The sequence below is a fragment of the Sinocyclocheilus rhinocerous genome, unplaced genomic scaffold (assembly GCF_001515625.1).
Source record: "Sinocyclocheilus rhinocerous isolate Xijiao unplaced genomic scaffold, SAMN03320098_v1.1 scaffold2570, whole genome shotgun sequence".
Taxonomy (NCBI): Eukaryota; Metazoa; Chordata; class Actinopteri; order Cypriniformes; family Cyprinidae; genus Sinocyclocheilus; species Sinocyclocheilus rhinocerous.
Genome location: NW_015629500.1, coordinates 29,693 through 47,897, shown reverse-complemented (window position 1 = coordinate 47,897; position 18,205 = coordinate 29,693). Strand labels below are relative to the sequence as shown.

Below are 18,205 nucleotides of genomic sequence, written 5' to 3'. Positions count from 1 at the left end.
TATATATGCTTAAGTGTTAAGTATTTGTATGAGTATGTATATAATTACATAATTATTGAAAAATTTAAATTACATATTAAATAATTATTACATAAAGTTTAAAGCATAAATATTCAAAAACCTATTGGACTTGTTTAAACCATTTTGCTTGTAAATGTCTCCTTGTGTCCCTTTATTAAGGGAAAAACACATTTTCATAGTGCCCCTAATTTTTTTTTTATGCAATCGCAATATTTTCTTAATTAGACAATATTGCTGAGTGCGTACGCTGCAATATATGTGCTGGTACTTTGGCTGGTTTAGGCCTGTTGTGGACTAGACTCCTACAGCTTTTCTTATTCTTCATATTCTGTGCGGTGGTTAGTTTAGAGCAGTGACAGAAATTACTTTTCCACTGTGAGCCAATATTTTCTGTCTTAAACTGATACATTTATAAGGGCAATTTTTGTTAGCCTTATTAGATGTATGCAACATCTTCTTACATTTACATAATCTTACATTTAATCAATCAATTCAATTAGAATAATACGGCACTGTACACCATAACCAATCAAAGTAAATCAGTATCAACAAAATCCATTTTTGCACAGCAGAAGTAGCACAGAAGCTGCATCTACAGCAGCATTTAGATATATTTAAACTGAAATGACAATTGCATAGATAATGCTATGAAAAAAATGTTTTAAAAATCGTTTTTTGAACATTAAAATATTAATAAAAAAATGAAATAATGCTTTAATTATGAAACTAAAGCCTCCAGTTAGGTAGTGCCAAGTCGATCATTGAGTCATTTATTTAACCAGCTCGTTAAGCAGCTAATTCATTTCAGGAACAAAGCAAGTGACTGTCTTTATGAATGGTTAATTGAGTAATTGATTCATTAAAAAATGCTGGTTTACACAGTTCCGCTGTGGCTTTGTTTATTGCTGACAAAAACAGACAATATTGACAATATTGTGTCTAAAATGAAACGCAATATAAAATGTTTTAATTATATATACAATGTAACTGTAAAAAAAAAAAAAATAGCCAATAGATGTTCTATAGAGGGTTACACTTTATTTTGATACTCCACTTTAGACATTCTACTAACTTTTTATAAGTAACTTGACAACTACATGTCAACTAACTCTCATTAGAGTATTATGAACTTAACTGACTTGAGCTAAATAAAGACACTATTGTCTTATATCCATAGCTGAGTTTCCATAATTCCTTCTGCTCTTTCCTGTTTATCCCTGTGATGCTGCTTTGACACAATCTGTATTGTATAAAGTGCTATAGAAATAAAGGTGACTTGACTGTTAGTAAACTGTTAGGTTAGGGTTAGTAGAATAATTTGACATGGCAAAGTTACTTATAGTCAGTAGAATGTCTGTTGAGGACCATAAAAATAATTTGTTAGCAGATATTAAGCAGACAGTGTATTCTAATAACTGCTAGTTGACATGTAGTTGCAAAGTTACTTATAGTTAGCAGAATGTCTAAAGTACACTATCAAAATAAATTTTGCATGAACAACATTAAGCCTATTTTTGTAGGTTTTTCATTGAGGAAAAAAAAGAGGATTTTTTTCTCATTTATTTAATCTATTACAGTAGTCAGAGTGAGATTTCTTTAGTGTTACATTAATTAGGGTGGATTTTTCTGGAATTGTCTAAAATAGGCTTTATTTACTCTATGCAAAATATAATTGTTTGATTTTGGCATGAAATTTGACATGGACATTTTATCAAGAGTTTCAACATTATACTGAGTCACTTTTTTCTGTTAGTGGTGAAATTTAGTGGTTTAATATTAGAGATATATTTACTATTGTCTCTATAGAAATGTGGTTGTTTTAAAAAATATATATAAAATGAGATTCGATTGATTACTTTTTCATTCTTTTATTATTTTAATTAATGAAATAAAAATTGCTACCTCTTCATACAGGTTTGGTTTGATAGGAGGACCAACTACACCCGCTCACTAGCTGTCATGTCCATGGTTGGCTATATCTTAGGGCTTGGGGACAGGTACAAACTAAACTGGAATTATTGCTTTTTTATCAACATTTATCAAACTAGTTTATTCATTCATTAATTTGATCATGCATAATCTTTTTTCCTCCAACCACAGACATCCTTCCAATCTGATGTTGGACAGGCTCAGTGGAAAGATACTGCATATTGATTTTGGGGACTGTTTTGAGGTAGGATTTTTTATTATTGTTATAAACAACAAAAAATAAGCAACATACAGTAGTTTTGTTTGTTCACGTCTGATTTTTTTCTATATATATTTAAGGTTGCAATGACAAGAGAAAAATTCCCTGAGAAAATACCTTTCAGATTAACCCGAATGTTAACCAATGCCATGGAGGTAAGATGGTCTGTTGCATGTATTTGGAGTGTTGAAACCCCAAATGTTTTTCACCTTGCCTTAACTAGTAACTTTTCTAGATACTGGGAAAAACAGTGATACCAAATATGTTTGTTTGCCTTGGTATTAGTCTTATGTAAATAGTCTTCCTTGTTTGCATAATAAAAAAAGTAAAACATTACTACTTAGTGTATATATATATATATATATATATTACATTTACATTTAGTCATTTAGCAGACGCTTTTATCCAAAGTGGCAATAAAAGCAGGAGGGCAATAAAAGCAGTCAAAACTAACAAAAGAGCAACAATATATAAGTGCAAATGACAAGTCTCGGTTAGACTAACCCAGTAGACGTAGCAAGGTGTATATATATATATATGTTATACACACACATATACACACACACACACACACAAAGAATATATATTATATATTATTATAAGATATATATATATCCATTGACCCAAGAAATGCCAGTAACACTTTAAGGACCTTCTCACTATTAACTAGTTGCTTATTAGCATGCATATTAGTAGCATATTGGCTGTTTAGTAGTCTTTATAAAGCACATATTAATGCCTTATTCTGCATGACCATATTTTAGATCCCTTAATCCTACCCCATACCTAAACCTTAACAACTACCTTACTAACTATTAATAAGCAGCAAATTATGAGTTTATTGAAGTCGTGTTTCCTCTCAGGTGACCGGACTGGATGGTAATTACCGGATTACATGTCACACGGTGATGGAAGTACTTCGTGAACACAGGGACAGTGTCATGGCCGTGCTGGAGGCTTTTGTCTACGATCCATTACTCAACTGGAGGCTTATGGACAGTGAGAACACAACTTTTCCTTATTCAAAAGACTTAAAAATACCAGAGCCATGCAATCCTGTTGAGTCTTAAGCTGGGCATACACGGTGCAAGTTCAGACACTTGGGAGTTTGTGAGCCTTTCCACACGTTACGAGTCAGATAACCTGATAATCGTGACAAAGCAGTTGATACATTGCATGACTGCATGGAGAGCCAGCAGCTATTGCGTAATCTTTTGTGCTAACCACAGAGATTAGTTTTCATTGTTGCTGCTATAGCTTTAGATGGAAACAGAAAATAAAGAGACGGCTGTGCAAATGATTTGGTGAATAGCAGAGAAAAGCATGGTTATTCCATTCAACAAAAACAACTAGAGAGTGAATTTGTGTGTCAGTATATGCGTGTTACGCGGCGAACGAGACGTGAAACGTGCGGATCCTATGTGTAACAGTTTGTGTAGTGTGAGAGTCAATGTAACGGAAGGGTGACCTCTGGGTGGCGATCGAACGGAAGTCCATGGACAGGATTCGTGACAATGAATGACAATGAAAATTAAGGCTGCCCATGACTAAAGATTTCTCTAGTCGACTAGTAGTTGTTCATTTAAGCCATTAGTCGACTAATCGCACGTTTAAATTAATTTAATTACTTGATTACTTGCTGCAAAGCACTGGCAAAAGTAATGACTATGTATGTGTCAGAAAAAAATAGCAAGGAGGTATTTTAATTATTTATTAATAAACTAGAGTTTTCTGAACCGGTGTTGAATATGAAGCTGATGATGCTGCCATTCATTCAGATCACCTAATTAGAGAGTATTTGTTTTCAATTTGAATTGGCTAATTTAAAAGTAGATATGTCAAGCTTTTTGTAGATATCTACATGCCTGTGAGGGAAGACATGCCACATATATGTTGAGTTTCAGTTCATATTTGTGACGCGCTTCCAGTTAACGGAGATGGCAGAAAACACAGTTTATTTTGTTGACATTGTGAGTTCACACAAATAAAAGTAGACCCAGTTTAGAATGATGTCTTACTTTTATCTGTATGAGCAAAAATGACAGAGTATTTTAATTAGTTTTTGCTGTTATCAGGGAAAAAACAAGCAATGACGCCAATGCCTCCATGTCATGCAGTAAGCACGTTAATAGCTTCCACACTCTTGGATATGCACCATAAAGTTGCTACTGCTTACATATTTAAATTTCCAATGATAAGCCATATTTGAGGTTTGATGATAGGCTTACATTTGAAACCTATTTCCTGCCTGATGTACTGTAATTATTGCAATAACCAGCCGTTATTGATCTGTCTATCATGGACTGCGTGACTTCACCACTTTCTGTGGAGTTTTTTTTTTTCTGCAGCAAACCAACTAATACAATTTTGGTTGACTAAGCCTCTTCTCGCTGACTTGCGTTTAGTCGACTAAATGGCATCCACAATTTACATAATTTCTCCCAACGAACAAATCATTTGCAAGGCCCTACACTAGCACAAATCACACCTTGTACGTCTGGCATTAAACAGCTTCAGAGAAAACAAGAGACTGCACATACACTTAGGAAAGTTCATCTGCAGTGTCACTTGCTATACTCCATCTAAAACTTTTTTAGACAGCATTTTCTAGGGTTCCCTTTTATAGGTTCACTCAATGCTGTGTCAGTAACTGACACTATGGGAACTTCCTTTCAGATTTTGAAGAATGATACAGCGGTGAAATTTTAATGGCATTCCTTGTCTAAACATAAAGAAAGAGTTTGGTGGTTATGATCAACTTGTGAGAAGTCCTCAATGAGAAGTCCTCTCTTATGCAGTGGTGAGTGCAGAAGTTCCCCCTTCCCGGCCCATAAAGGTGTCTGGCAGTTCGAATCTTACCTGGCCAAGGCTACAGACAATATTTCTGGGGGGTGGAACTAGGGCTGCACGATAAATCAAAATGGAATCGAGATCGTGATTCGACAGAAGCTGCGATTGTTGTGCGTATCTTTCAGTGAAGCACGGTTCTGTGATCAGCAGTAAATCTCCATCCAAAGGCCAGAGGTCTTCGGTTCCTTTGGGTGGTTTTTTTGCGCAACGTGTCAGTGAACTACGACTATGTGTAGTAAATTCTGCTCCATCTGAAAGCACGTGATGATGATTTCCTGCTGATTACAGAACCGGCTTTTTTAACAAAATGCGCATGACAATCGCATTCGATTAATCGTGCAGCCCTAGGTGGAACTGAACTCATGCACGATGCAAGTGAGACATTCCTGTGAGGTCTGTTCGCAGGCTTATGAATCTCATTGCAGCAGCTTCACTGAGCCTGTTTCAGTGGTGGGTCAGTAGTCAAGAAGTTCATCCCGGTTGGCATTATCACTGCACAATAAGAGTTATGCATCTATATGCTATTGGACCAAATTACAAGCAATAGTACAACAGTGCTTTTAGTTTTTTAGGTAGGTCAAAAAATATATTATAATATGTATATTCAGGTATAAAATACTACAGAAATAAAATTAAATAATCAAATGAAACCACTTATTAAATTTATTTAAATGCATAAATTAAATATAGATTAATACTTGTTAATCATGCAAAAGTTATTCAGTTGAAGCTTTGATTGAGTTTCTTTTTCTTTTGTTGTTTGAATAATATTAGGCTCCTGTCATTTCAAGATCTAATACACAGATCCAATATATTGACACGTACATCTAATTCAGGTGTGTGCAAAAATTGTCTATTAGAACCATTACATTAAAAAAAACGTGAAAATGCTGGTGCTAAAGAAATAGGAGGGGTGGAGGGCAATGTAATGCAGGAATGAATGTAATTGTTAAAAAGCCATTTAACAGGTGATATGTAACAACTACCATGTGAACAATGAATCATCACTGCTTAGCTAATACATAAAAAATTCAGCATGCAATAAGGTACCACTAATCTGTGAATTTGAGTTTAATGTGGGTTTATTATCAATAGTAAGTAATCAAGGTAATAAAACAACCACCAGGCTTTGGACCACTTAAGATGCATTGACCCCACTCTGTTTGAAAAGACCTCTTCAAGATTTTTTTCTATAAACAGCTGGAGGACGTCTACTGCACCACAACAGGCTCTGAACTCTTCCTTGCAGTAGATAAGACTAAGATCTGTGTTCACCTTATTTCTGTGGAGCACTGGATAGGCCTTCAAAGTGTTGCTCAGTGCATCTTCAGGAAATGTCATCATGTACTCATCTTCAGGACAACATGTGTTACAACAGTGCACAGCAGGCATATGCATTGAATCCTCTGGTAGTCTTTGGTTGTAAAGCAATAAATGGTTTAAACTATAAAACACTGAGAGTGTAAAACATACACACACACACACACACACAGACAGAGTGAGATCAAAGGCTCATTTAGAGACTGTTTACCAGCAAGAGAACTCAACATTTTAAAAACGGTCTAAACTGTGACAAAAAGTAGTCTTTGATCATTTCTAAATATATATCCAAATGCACTTCCTAATAAAAGTAATTATGTCTGAAAACAGTTTTCAGCTACAAATTATTAAAATGTAATGCCAAAATTTTAAATGTAATAGCATGGTGTAACCACTGTTTTTAACAGGGCCATACCACAGTCTAGTTGTTATATACCATGGCAAATTTGATTTACCTTGCCATGGCAACACTATTCACTATTCAAGATATCCAAAATCCGTTTGCAGTTTAGCATCTTAAATGTGTCATGTTGAAAGATATTGGTGTAGGGTTGCCAACCGTCCAGTATATTGGGCTAAATTTATGTGTCCCATACGTGACCTCTCTTGTCCCGTTTCTTGACTGCTACTAGCTGATACAACAGCAGCAGTGCTGATCACTTGAGATCACCGACACTTGTCATCATCCAGTCACAGCCACCCTCGCGCAGTATACATGAACTAAATCAGAAATCGTGAACATAACTGTTCGAGGAAGGCTGCCCTGCGAAATCCTCTGCCGGCTGGTCGCTCCCGTCTCACAGCAAGCGGCGCTTGCACTGACACCAATTCCGTCCGTGTTTTGACTTCAGTAAATCTGTTTTGGCTAATACAGACAACATGATTATTTTTTCATGAGTCCAACATCCAGCCGCACAAGAAAACATGCAATCTACATGAGACGTGATCAATAAGAGAAGTAGTCTTTCACTGGGCTATTGTAATGTTGTAAAATAGAGAAAAACATTTTACATTTAAGTAATTAATTCTTAATAGCTTATTCTTAACCTTAGACCTTTTTCTTGAAACACAAAATGACTAATAAAAACGGCACCAAAAACAGCCAATATTAAATCTATAAGTTGTCTTTAATAGAAAAATATGCATTTTCATTATATATACATATATATATATATAGAGAGAGAGAGAAAATGCGTATTTTTCAATCAATATATATATCACCGGGGCACTATTTTGAAAGACAATAAATTGTGGCAAAAAAAACAGTAACAAATGAAATATTGTTAAAATGGCTCAAGTTAAACTGCATTGTCCTATTTTACCTTATTTTTACCTTATATGCATTTCTACATTGCTTCTCACATGTTTGTGTTTAATTATTTTAAAATATTATTATTACTTAACGGGGTCATGAACTGGCTTTTTTTATTCTTTTATACTGTTGTCTGAGGTCCACTTATGACGTTCGCGAGGTTTTTACATTCAAAAACATCAAAATCAATAAGTAATAGGCTATTTCTACCCTGGTTTTGAGGCCTGCTCAAGAAATGCTCGGTTTTTATGGGCGTGCCGCATTGAAGACTTGGAAGTAAATGTCCACTGCTATGATTGGATAACAGTTTTGCATAGTAAACTACCTTTCTGTGTGTCTGTTTGACAAGCTACATCCAGCTTAACAGCGTAACAGCTGTATTATAGCCTTGTGTGACTTTGGTTAGGCACGTACACATAATCAGGACATGTCAAGCGATCTTAAACAAAGCAATATTGACACATAGTACAAATATTTTTTACTCACACAAATGTGCCATTCCTGTCAGATCCAATATAGACGGACAGCATTGCTTTTAAATCTCAGTCTCTCTGCAAATCCAGCGTCGACCTGTCTTGTTTGCAAAGGAATCTGCGGTGAAATCAAGCAAGCAAACACTCAATGTTTTACTCACGTGAGCTGAAACTTCATTCAAAATAATGAGGCAGTCGTGGCCTAATGGTTAGAGAGTCGGACTTGTAACCCGGATGTTGCGGTTTCGAGTCTCAGGTCTGGCAGGAATTGTCGGTGGGGGGAGTGAATAACCAGCACTCTCTTCCACCCTCAATACCACGAGTAAGGTGAGCAAGGCACTGAATCCCCCAATTGCTCCCCGGGCGCCGCAGCACATGGCTGCCCACTGCTCCGGGTGTGTGTTCACGGTGTGTGTGCTTTCACTACTGTGTGCAGTGCACTTGAATGGGTTAAATGCAGAGCACAAATTCTGAGTATGGGTCACCATACTTGGCCACATGTCACATGTTACTTCACTTTAGAGTTCAACCACGCATTCCTAATATTTGAATCCGAAGGAAGGTTATGCAGCGACTGTGTTCTTCCACAACCAGGCACTGTTTTTTTTTTTTGATTTTGCGATCTTCAACGGCATGTTTATTGCTTGGTTGCTGGATCCGGTTTAGCGCCACTTACGTTATTTCCCTACTATGCCATGTGCTAATCAGTGGGCGGGGCTACAGAATTAGGAGGCGGAGTTTAACTTATTACGTCATAGGTAGGCACATTCCAGGATCCTGGCGTTCACTGGGCCTGGTGTTAATAAAAACTTTTATTTCAGTAACAAGGACTTTTTCAGTTCTGAAACTTACAGGATATTCTTTTAGTACAATGATCTCTTATCGAGTCTCAGGTCTGGCAGGAATTGTCGGTGGGGGGAGTGAATAACCAGCACTCTCTTCCACCCTCAATACCACGAGTAAGGTGAGCAAGGCACTGAATCCCCCAATTGCTCCCCGGGCGCCGCAGCACATGGCTGCCCACTGCTCCGGGTGTGTGTTCACGGTGTGTGTGCTTTCACTACTGTGTGCAGTGCACTTGAATGGGTTAAATGCAGAGCACAAATTCTGAGTATGGGTCACCATACTTGGCCACATGTCACAGATATTGGTGTAGGGTTGCCAACCGTCCAGTATATTGGGCTAAATTTATGTGTCCCATACGTGACCTCTCTTGTCCCGTTTCTTGACTGCTACTAGCTGATACAACAGCAGCAGTGCTGATCACTTGAGATCACCGACACTTGTCATCATCCAGTCACAGCCACCCTCGCGCAGTATACATGAACTAAATCAGAAATCGTGAACATAACTGTTCGAGGAAGGCTGCCCTGCGAAATCCTCTGCCGGCTGGTCGCTCCCGTCTCACAGCAAGCGGCGCTTGCACTGACACCAATTCCGTCCGTGTTTTGACTTCAGTAAATCTGTTTTGGCTAATACAGACAACATGATTATTTTTTCATGAGTCCAACATCCAGCCGCACAAGAAAACATGCAATCTACATGAGACGTGATCAATAAGAGAAGTAGTCTTTCACTGGGCTATTGTAATGTTGTAAAATAGAGAAAAACATTTTACATTTAAGTAATTAATTCTTAATAGCTTATTCTTAACCTTAGACCTTTTTCTTGAAACACAAAATGACTAATAAAAACGGCACCAAAAACAGCCAATATTAAATCTATAAGTTGTCTTTAATAGAAAAATATGCATTTTCATTATATATACATATATATATATATAGAGAGAGAGAGAAAATGCGTATTTTTCAATCAATATATATATCACCGGGGCACTATTTTGAAAGACAATAAATTGTGGCAAAAAAAACAGTAACAAATGAAATATTGTTAAAATGGCTCAAGTTAAACTGCATTGTCCTATTTTACCTTATTTTTACCTTATATGCATTTCTACATTGCTTCTCACATGTTTGTGTTTAATTATTTTAAAATATTATTATTACTTAACGGGGTCATGAACTGGCTTTTTTTATTCTTTTATACTGTTGTCTGAGGTCCACTTATGACGTTCGCGAGGTTTTTACATTCAAAAACATCAAAATCAATAAGTAATAGGCTATTTCTACCCTGGTTTTGAGGCCTGCTCAAGAAATGCTCGGTTTTTATGGGCGTGCCGCATTGAAGACTTGGAAGTAAATGTCCACTGCTATGATTGGATAACAGTTTTGCATAGTAAACTACCTTTCTGTGTGTCTGTTTGACAAGCTACATCCAGCTTAACAGCGTAACAGCTGTATTATAGCCTTGTGTGACTTTGGTTAGGCACGTACACATAATCAGGACATGTCAAGCGATCTTAAACAAAGCAATATTGACACATAGTACAAATATTTTTTACTCACACAAATGTGCCATTCCTGTCAGATCCAATATAGACGGACAGCATTGCTTTTAAATCTCAGTCTCTCTGCAAATCCAGCGTCGACCTGTCTTGTTTGCAAAGGAATCTGCGGTGAAATCAAGCAAGCAAACACTCAATGTTTTACTCACGTGAGCTGAAACTTCATTCAAAATAATGAGGCAGTCGTGGCCTAATGGTTAGAGAGTCGGACTTGTAACCCGGATGTTGCGGTTTCGAGTCTCAGGTCTGGCAGGAATTGTCGGTGGGGGGAGTGAATAACCAGCACTCTCTTCCACCCTCAATACCACGAGTAAGGTGAGCAAGGCACTGAATCCCCCAATTGCTCCCCGGGCGCCGCAGCACATGGCTGCCCACTGCTCCGGGTGTGTGTTCACGGTGTGTGTGCTTTCACTACTGTGTGCAGTGCACTTGAATGGGTTAAATGCAGAGCACAAATTCTGAGTATGGGTCACCATACTTGGCCACATGTCACATGTTACTTCACTTTAGAGTTCAACCACGCATTCCTAATATTTGAATCCGAAGGAAGGTTATGCAGCGACTGTGTTCTTCCACAACCAGGCACTGTTTTTTTTTTTTGATTTTGCGATCTTCAACGGCATGTTTATTGCTTGGTTGCTGGATCCGGTTTAGCGCCACTTACGTTATTTCCCTACTATGCCATGTGCTAATCAGTGGGCGGGGCTACAGAATTAGGAGGCGGAGTTTAACTTATTACGTCATAGGTAGGCACATTCCAGGATCCTGGCGTTCACTGGGCCTGGTGTTAATAAAAACTTTTATTTCAGTAACAAGGACTTTTTCAGTTCTGAAACTTACAGGATATTCTTTTAGTACAATGATCTCTTATATATCAAAAGCTCAAGTAAAAGTTGATTTCTCAATTCATGACCCCTTTAAATTTTGTTTCTAAGTAAGAATGTAAATATATAAATGAAAAAAAAATGAATTCCTCCTATCTTTGAATTGAATTGAATTCCTCCCATGCAAATTATATAGTAAACAGAAATAGAGCTGCTACCTGATCTTTTGTTTGTCCTGCTGCAGCTGCTGGATGATAGCTTGAGATGCTTGATATGGACAAAATCGGTGTCCTTCTGAAGTTTGGCATAGAGGAGGTCCACATGTGGCATGATATGATAGAAAATTTGTGGAAAGAACTTAAAATCCAGATGGAAAAGGCTTCTGCCTCTCAAATGGTAACAGGGTCAAGGTAACCTAATCCTTGTATGCTTTCAGAACAGTGGATGAGGACCTTTTCTGTGCTCAGAAGATATGTCTGTGAAAGGTCCATCTAACGTTGCTTCATGTTGTTCTATGGGCCATTATTGTATCAAGAACTTCTTTATGCTGTGGTCATCTGGAGAAAAAAAAGATGACATAAATGAGAATAAAGGATGTTTACATGAGAAATCCTAAACAGGTCTCGTGATTAGCTTATTATAAAAAGCTACAAATAACATATTTTGGCCTCATTATCAAGACCAAAATCCATATTAGCAATCACAAGTTTTTATAAACAAGTATAGTATTAAGTTCATAAATTGTCATGTGTATCTTGATGTTAATTATAGCTATAATGTACCTGTTACCCAGCATATTTCATAATGTATTTTGAATTCACATAAGGTCGTAAGAAAATGTTGTGTTTTCTAGAAAAACTTTTGATGCTGATACTTGTAACGCATTACTTGCCTACACTGTTGGTGCCCTAGTGACCAGTATGCAGTAGCCAATACAAAAGTCAAAAGGAATTTATTGTTTTTATTCATTTTATTTATTTACATTTATACCATTTTAGTTTATTAATTTTTCAATTATTTTAAAATATGAACCTAAAATCTTGATGTTAGTTTGATTGTCAGACCTTTTGTTTGTGAGAAAAGTAAAGTTTATCAAGTAACTGGATGTTTCTTTTCTCTCCTACAGCAAACACTAAAGGTAACAAGCGCTCCAGGACCAGAACTGACTCCTACACGGCAGGACAGTCTGTCGGTGAGTCTTTGACTTTATCCCCATTCTAATTAATAGTGCCCGTAGTAGGGTCAACTCCCCTGTAAAATACCTTGACAAGCAGAGAGATTACAGAAAATGACGGAGAAGTTGTTCCCAAGATTTTGTTCACACTGCTGGAGCTTTCCCGTAAATAATGCTTTTATTTACACACACTCGGACAGTCCCATAAAGACAAAGTGACATTATGATGTGACTTCTAATGTACTCATCCAGAATTTCCATCAAAACTATTGCATGTTCTTGGTAATAGATTAATTTGTGTGGTTTCTTTTTGGTATGTTTCATGTAGAAGCCATGGAGGGTATTGACCTGGGAGAAACAACCCTCAAAAAGCCTGGAACTACAGTGCCTGAGTCAATTCACTCCTTCAGTAAGTCCTTGAAGACTTAACTTCAATCCTCAAAGTCATTATGCTTTAAAGTCCTCCTGGGTAGTTCTAATTTACAAGTTCAGAAGTCATGATTATTATCTAAAGTGATTTTGATCTGAATTAAAATTGACACAATTTTAAATTTCTTTCCTTTTGGCTACTTGTCAAAAGCAGAACAGGTTTTATCTTCGTTATTATTCTTATGCCACCACAGACAACAGGTTTTGTCCCTAGACCTGATAAACAACTAAATGAGTATTATTTTCTGGCAAACTTTATCACTATTATTCATCAACAGATGTATTAAAAATCCAAAGCTTTGTGGAAAGGACTCTGACATAGGACTTCATCCTGAAGTCTCACAGGTTCCAAAAAAATATTAGACGGCACAACTGATTCCAACATTGATTATAAATCAGCATATTAAAATGATTTCTGAAGGATCATGTGACACTGAAGTCTGTAGTAATGGCTGATGAAAATTCAGCTTTGCCACCACAGGAATAAATAATAAATTATATTAAAATAGAAAACTTTTATTTTAAATAGTAATAATGTTTCACAATATTACTGTTTTTACTGTATGTTTGATCAAATAAATGCACTGTTATAGAGGTGTAACTAAAGTGTTACCATAAATAAAGTGTCAAAAAAACAAAAAAAAAATCAGCTGATAAAATCATTGAGTCAAACAGAATCCATCTGGCTTTAAAAAACCCAAGCATTTAAAGCGGCAGAGAAAAAAACTACAGCATGTACATAATAAACAGAAGCAGAAACAAGCGATCACATATGTAAGCAGATGCTTATCCAAAATAACTCGATCATCAAACATTAAACAGCACATAAATGAAAATTGATGAAAAACTGATTGAAATGTCGACCCAGGAAGTAGTATAGGACTGTGCAAGCAGGGGTGTTTATGGAAGCGATCTACTCCATCTACAGTATATCTCCAACTATGCACTATCATCGCTCTGAATCCAATCCAGACAAAAATGTGAATGATACTATGCATTTGAAGCAAAAGATGGCAGAAACCTGGAGGATTATGTGGAGGAGTTCATCAGCATCTGCCATCCTGCCACCTGCCACGACCTGACACTCATGGATGGGTTCAGGAATGGACTGGACAGCGAGGTTCGGATGGTAATGCCAAAGGGGGATACTGTTTGACCCTGGCTGATCAATTTGGCCTTGTGGATAGAGGGATCCTCTTTTATGGTGGGCGACGTTGAAGAGGATTCTGTTCCCAGCATCCAGCTCCATGTAACATCAGTCACAGTTTCAGACCTAGAGCCCTATAGTGGCGGTGGGCGTCACCGCTGATAATGAGCCAGAGCTCACCACAGACCTAGAGACCTAGCTTATGCTCACCACAGACATCATGCCTGAGCCAATGCCTGCTACGGAGCCAGAGCCAGCAGCCTCGTCCGTCCCAGAGGAAAAGCCTGAGGTCTCGTTTGATCAGGTGTGTCGGTGGTAATATTAGTGGAGCTGAATGAGGAAGAGTGATACTAACTCTTCCCACCCTGGGGCCCCTTTCCCCACCAGTTCCCGCCCATGAACCTCTTCTGCCTCTGGAAGTCCCGCACAGCACAGTCTGTTCAGCTCCACCTTGGTCCATCAGCCAGTTGGCTCCACCTTGGCCTCTCAGCTCCACCTGGGACCATTGTCCATCCAGGTCCACCAGGCTCCCTCGTCCCACCATCTCCACTTTGGTCAGTCGTCGCCAAGGACTTCCAGACCTTTGGCTGCGCCTCATTCCTCCACCCCTGCAGCTCCATCGGGCTCCTCCTTCCCTCCGGCTTCACCTCTGTCTTCACTCACACCATTGTCGACTCTGCCCTCCAGTACCCTGGCTCCACCTCGGCAGCTTGTCACCATGCCTCCGCCTTGGTTTCCTGGTCCATCTGTGTCACTGAATCTGAGTCCATCAGACTCTGCCTGGGCCTCCACATCTCCCAGCTTCACCTCTGTTGTTTGGGCTCAAAATTCCACCTTGGCTCCTCCCACCATCAGTTCCGCTGTGGGTCATCCTCCTTCACCAGAAAACATATATTTTTAAGACACATTGCTATGTGACATCAACATGCATTTATCATTATTTCAATCACAATTTGAACATTTACGTTTACCTGAAACCAAAAAAAAATTATATTCAACATTCAACTCCTCACAAAACATGATTCACCAACAAATATTTAATAAGAACACAGTAGAAATGATTAGCAACACAGGCATAAAAGGAAAGCTTTTTGTTTTCCATTGGTTTAAGCACAAATACGGTAGGTAAAGTAAAACAAAGCTTTAATGTTTCGATAATTAAATAAAACTAACCGAATAATATGCTATTATATGATTCAAGGTTTAAAATTCATTTTGGAAACTGGGGGGAGTTAGGGGAATTTTCAGAAGCTGCATCTGAAATGATATTAGGTATATTAATAAAGTCTTTTCAGCAATTAGAATTGCTTAAATAGTGCTATGAGATTAGTGGGTTTTAAAAAGCAGTTAACAGGTTTTAATAATTTAGCACGTTGTTTTTTCCATAATTAACTACATCAAATTTACATAATTAACTACATCAAGTCAATGTGTTAAATCAACAACCCTAGTAATAATCTTCTACTGTATACAGTAAAACATAAGCACTTACTTACAGTCTTAACATTTATTATGCTGCTACTCACGAAAATGCACTTTGCTTAATCTGCTTAATAATCAGGTTTTTTGGGGGGAAGTCGTGGCCTAATGGTTAGAGAGTCGGACTCGTAACCCAAAGGTTGCGGGTTTGAGTCTTGTACCGGCAGGAATTGTCGGTGGGGGGAGTGAGTGTACAGCGGTCTCCCACCTTCAATACCACGACTGAGGTGCCCTTGAGCAAGGCACCGAACCCCCAACTGCTCCCCGGGCGCCGCAGCATAAATGGCTGCCCACTGCTCCGGGTGTGTGTTCACTGCTGTGTGTGTGCACTTTGGATGGGTTAAATGCAGAGCACTAATTCCAAGTATGGGTCACCATACTTGGCCACATGTCACATGTCACGTCACTTTTAGGCTGTGTGTTTTTCAGTGAGTTTATCGTCGAAATTGTAGCTTTATTTTTTTCTTCCTTCAGTTGGAGATGGCCTTGTGCAACCTGAAGCCTTGAACAAGAAAGCCATCCAAATTATCAATAGGGTGCGGGACAAGCTAACTGGTGAGCAAAACTCATTCACTCTCTGACCACAGAAAACTAACACATACATTTCTAAGTGACTTAATACACAATTCTAGCACTATCATTCTTTATCAAAAATCAAGCTAGTAAAACAAATAATAATAGATTTATGTGAATGTGTACTTACTCCTTCTAGGACGAGACTTTTCCCACGATGAGACCCTTGACGTACCAACTCAAGTGGAGCTGCTCATCAAACAAGCTACTTCGCATGAAAACCTGTGCCAATGTTACATTGGATGGTATATTTTATTTTCCTGGTGAAAAATTATAAGGAGTCACACAAATATTTATTTATATGCTTTCTTCTCAGAATGTGTAATTATATGCTGTGATATGTAGTGTTGTGTGTTTACAATCTTTTTTCTCTCTTATTCTCTTTAGGTGCCCTTTTTGGTAGAGCTTCTTATTGTTCCTGCTTTCTTTTTCTTTATTTTACTGTAAAATTCACCTGTGATGGTGATATAAACACAGAGTTAGAAAACTCGAGTTGATTTGGAAAAATGTGAGCATATGTGAAAATTAAAGTTGTGCTTGTCGATCACTTCAATCTCTAAGCAACCTCAGAAAAATCTGAAGAATGTCATCTTGGGTGATGTTGTGTTAGATGTGTATAACATTGTCACTGTTTTGTTTTATTTGAAATTATTTGTACCAGTTAAGCTAATCTTGATCTGTTGATTGCCTGTTATTTTATTAAGAACTCAGAAGAACTACCAAGAAATGTCCAGGTCAAATAGCATTGTACAGGAGGCAGACACACTCTGTCAGTTTAAATCTAGATTACAGACCCATCTCTTTAACATACACATAACACACGATCACTTTTCTATAAATCAAATCTGTTAAAGGATTGTTAGTCTGCACTAACTAGGTCAAGCAGAACCGGGAACACTTCCCCCGTATCCAGTCCGGATGGTGGATCAGCACCTAGAGACGACCTCTACAGCCCTGAATGTCAGCAGAGACCATGTCAACTAGACAAACCCTAGAGACAGATCCCCTGTGAAGACCTCATCAGTCATCATCACAAGACCACGAGAAGCAGATGAGTCCTCTGCTCAATCTGACGTGCATTGCAGCCTGGAATTAAACCACACCATGCTGGTTTTGTCCGGCCAGAGGAGAACTGACCCCCCGACTGAGCCTGGTTTCTCCCATGGACACCGATGGAATTTTGGTTCCTTGCCACTTTGTCTTGCTTAGTTGGGGACACAATTTCTGGCGTCATTGTTGACTTGACTGCACAGACACTATTGGAAGAGAACTGAACTGAGCTGGATGATGACATCACTGAATCAACAATGAACTGACTTTGATAAATTGACTGTTTTCTATTGTCCTCTTGCATTATCAGCACATAATTTTCCTGTTTAACACTGTAAAGCTGATTTGACACAATCTGTATTGTATAAAGCGCTATATAAATTAAGGTGACTTGACTTGACTTACATTACTGAAATCATGCATGAAGAGTACAAGAGAGGGGGCAAGAATGAATAATGTGTACTTGCACGCAAAAGATTATTAAAACCCTGACAGATTATTAAAACCTAGACGGTTAAATAAAAAAAAATGTCTTTAAAATCCTATAATTAAAGTGAAACCAAGAAAGCTAATAAATAATTTTGGAAAGCACGGGGAATAACAAATTAAAAAGTTATCTATATGCTCATTGGACAATAATGCAATGCAAAACTAGTTGGACTCGACAAGAGACCAATTAAGATGTTCTGCAGGCAGCTCAGATTTGTTGTCTCCACCAAAAAATCTAATTTTAACTTCTGAAACTGCATCTTGACTGATTCTTCAAAGAGAGATTCAAAGTTGCTCCACAACAACAGCAGATATGTTAGTGTTTCTAGCAATACAATAAATAAATACTAGAGGCTAAGAAAAGTGGAGCTAGCACTACTGTTGTATTTGTAATGTAATAAGATACATTTTAGTTAGAGCTTCATTGACTGCTGGTGCTGTGTTTTCTGGACTACTGCCTGCAGAACATCTT

General features: G+C 37.9%; 1 protein-coding gene across 1 annotated transcript in view; it reads left to right on the top strand.

Moving 5' to 3' along the window:
• LOC107738932 (serine/threonine-protein kinase mTOR-like) overlaps window positions 1-17,309 on the top strand; it is a 164,073-nt gene extending 146,764 nt beyond the window's left edge. Inside the window, exons 50-58 of the mRNA XM_016550858.1 lie at window positions 1,936-2,018; window positions 2,122-2,194; window positions 2,290-2,364; window positions 3,073-3,208; window positions 12,519-12,584; window positions 12,895-12,975; window positions 16,096-16,176; window positions 16,334-16,439; window positions 16,582-17,309. Coding sequence (XP_016406344.1) covers window positions 1,936-2,018; window positions 2,122-2,194; window positions 2,290-2,364; window positions 3,073-3,208; window positions 12,519-12,584; window positions 12,895-12,975; window positions 16,096-16,176; window positions 16,334-16,439; window positions 16,582-16,597 — 717 coding nt within the window. The 3' untranslated portion in view covers window positions 16,598-17,309. The remainder of the gene's footprint in view (window positions 1-1,935; window positions 2,019-2,121; window positions 2,195-2,289; window positions 2,365-3,072; window positions 3,209-12,518; window positions 12,585-12,894; window positions 12,976-16,095; window positions 16,177-16,333; window positions 16,440-16,581) is intronic.
• The last annotated feature ends 896 nt before the right edge of the window (window positions 17,310-18,205 follow it).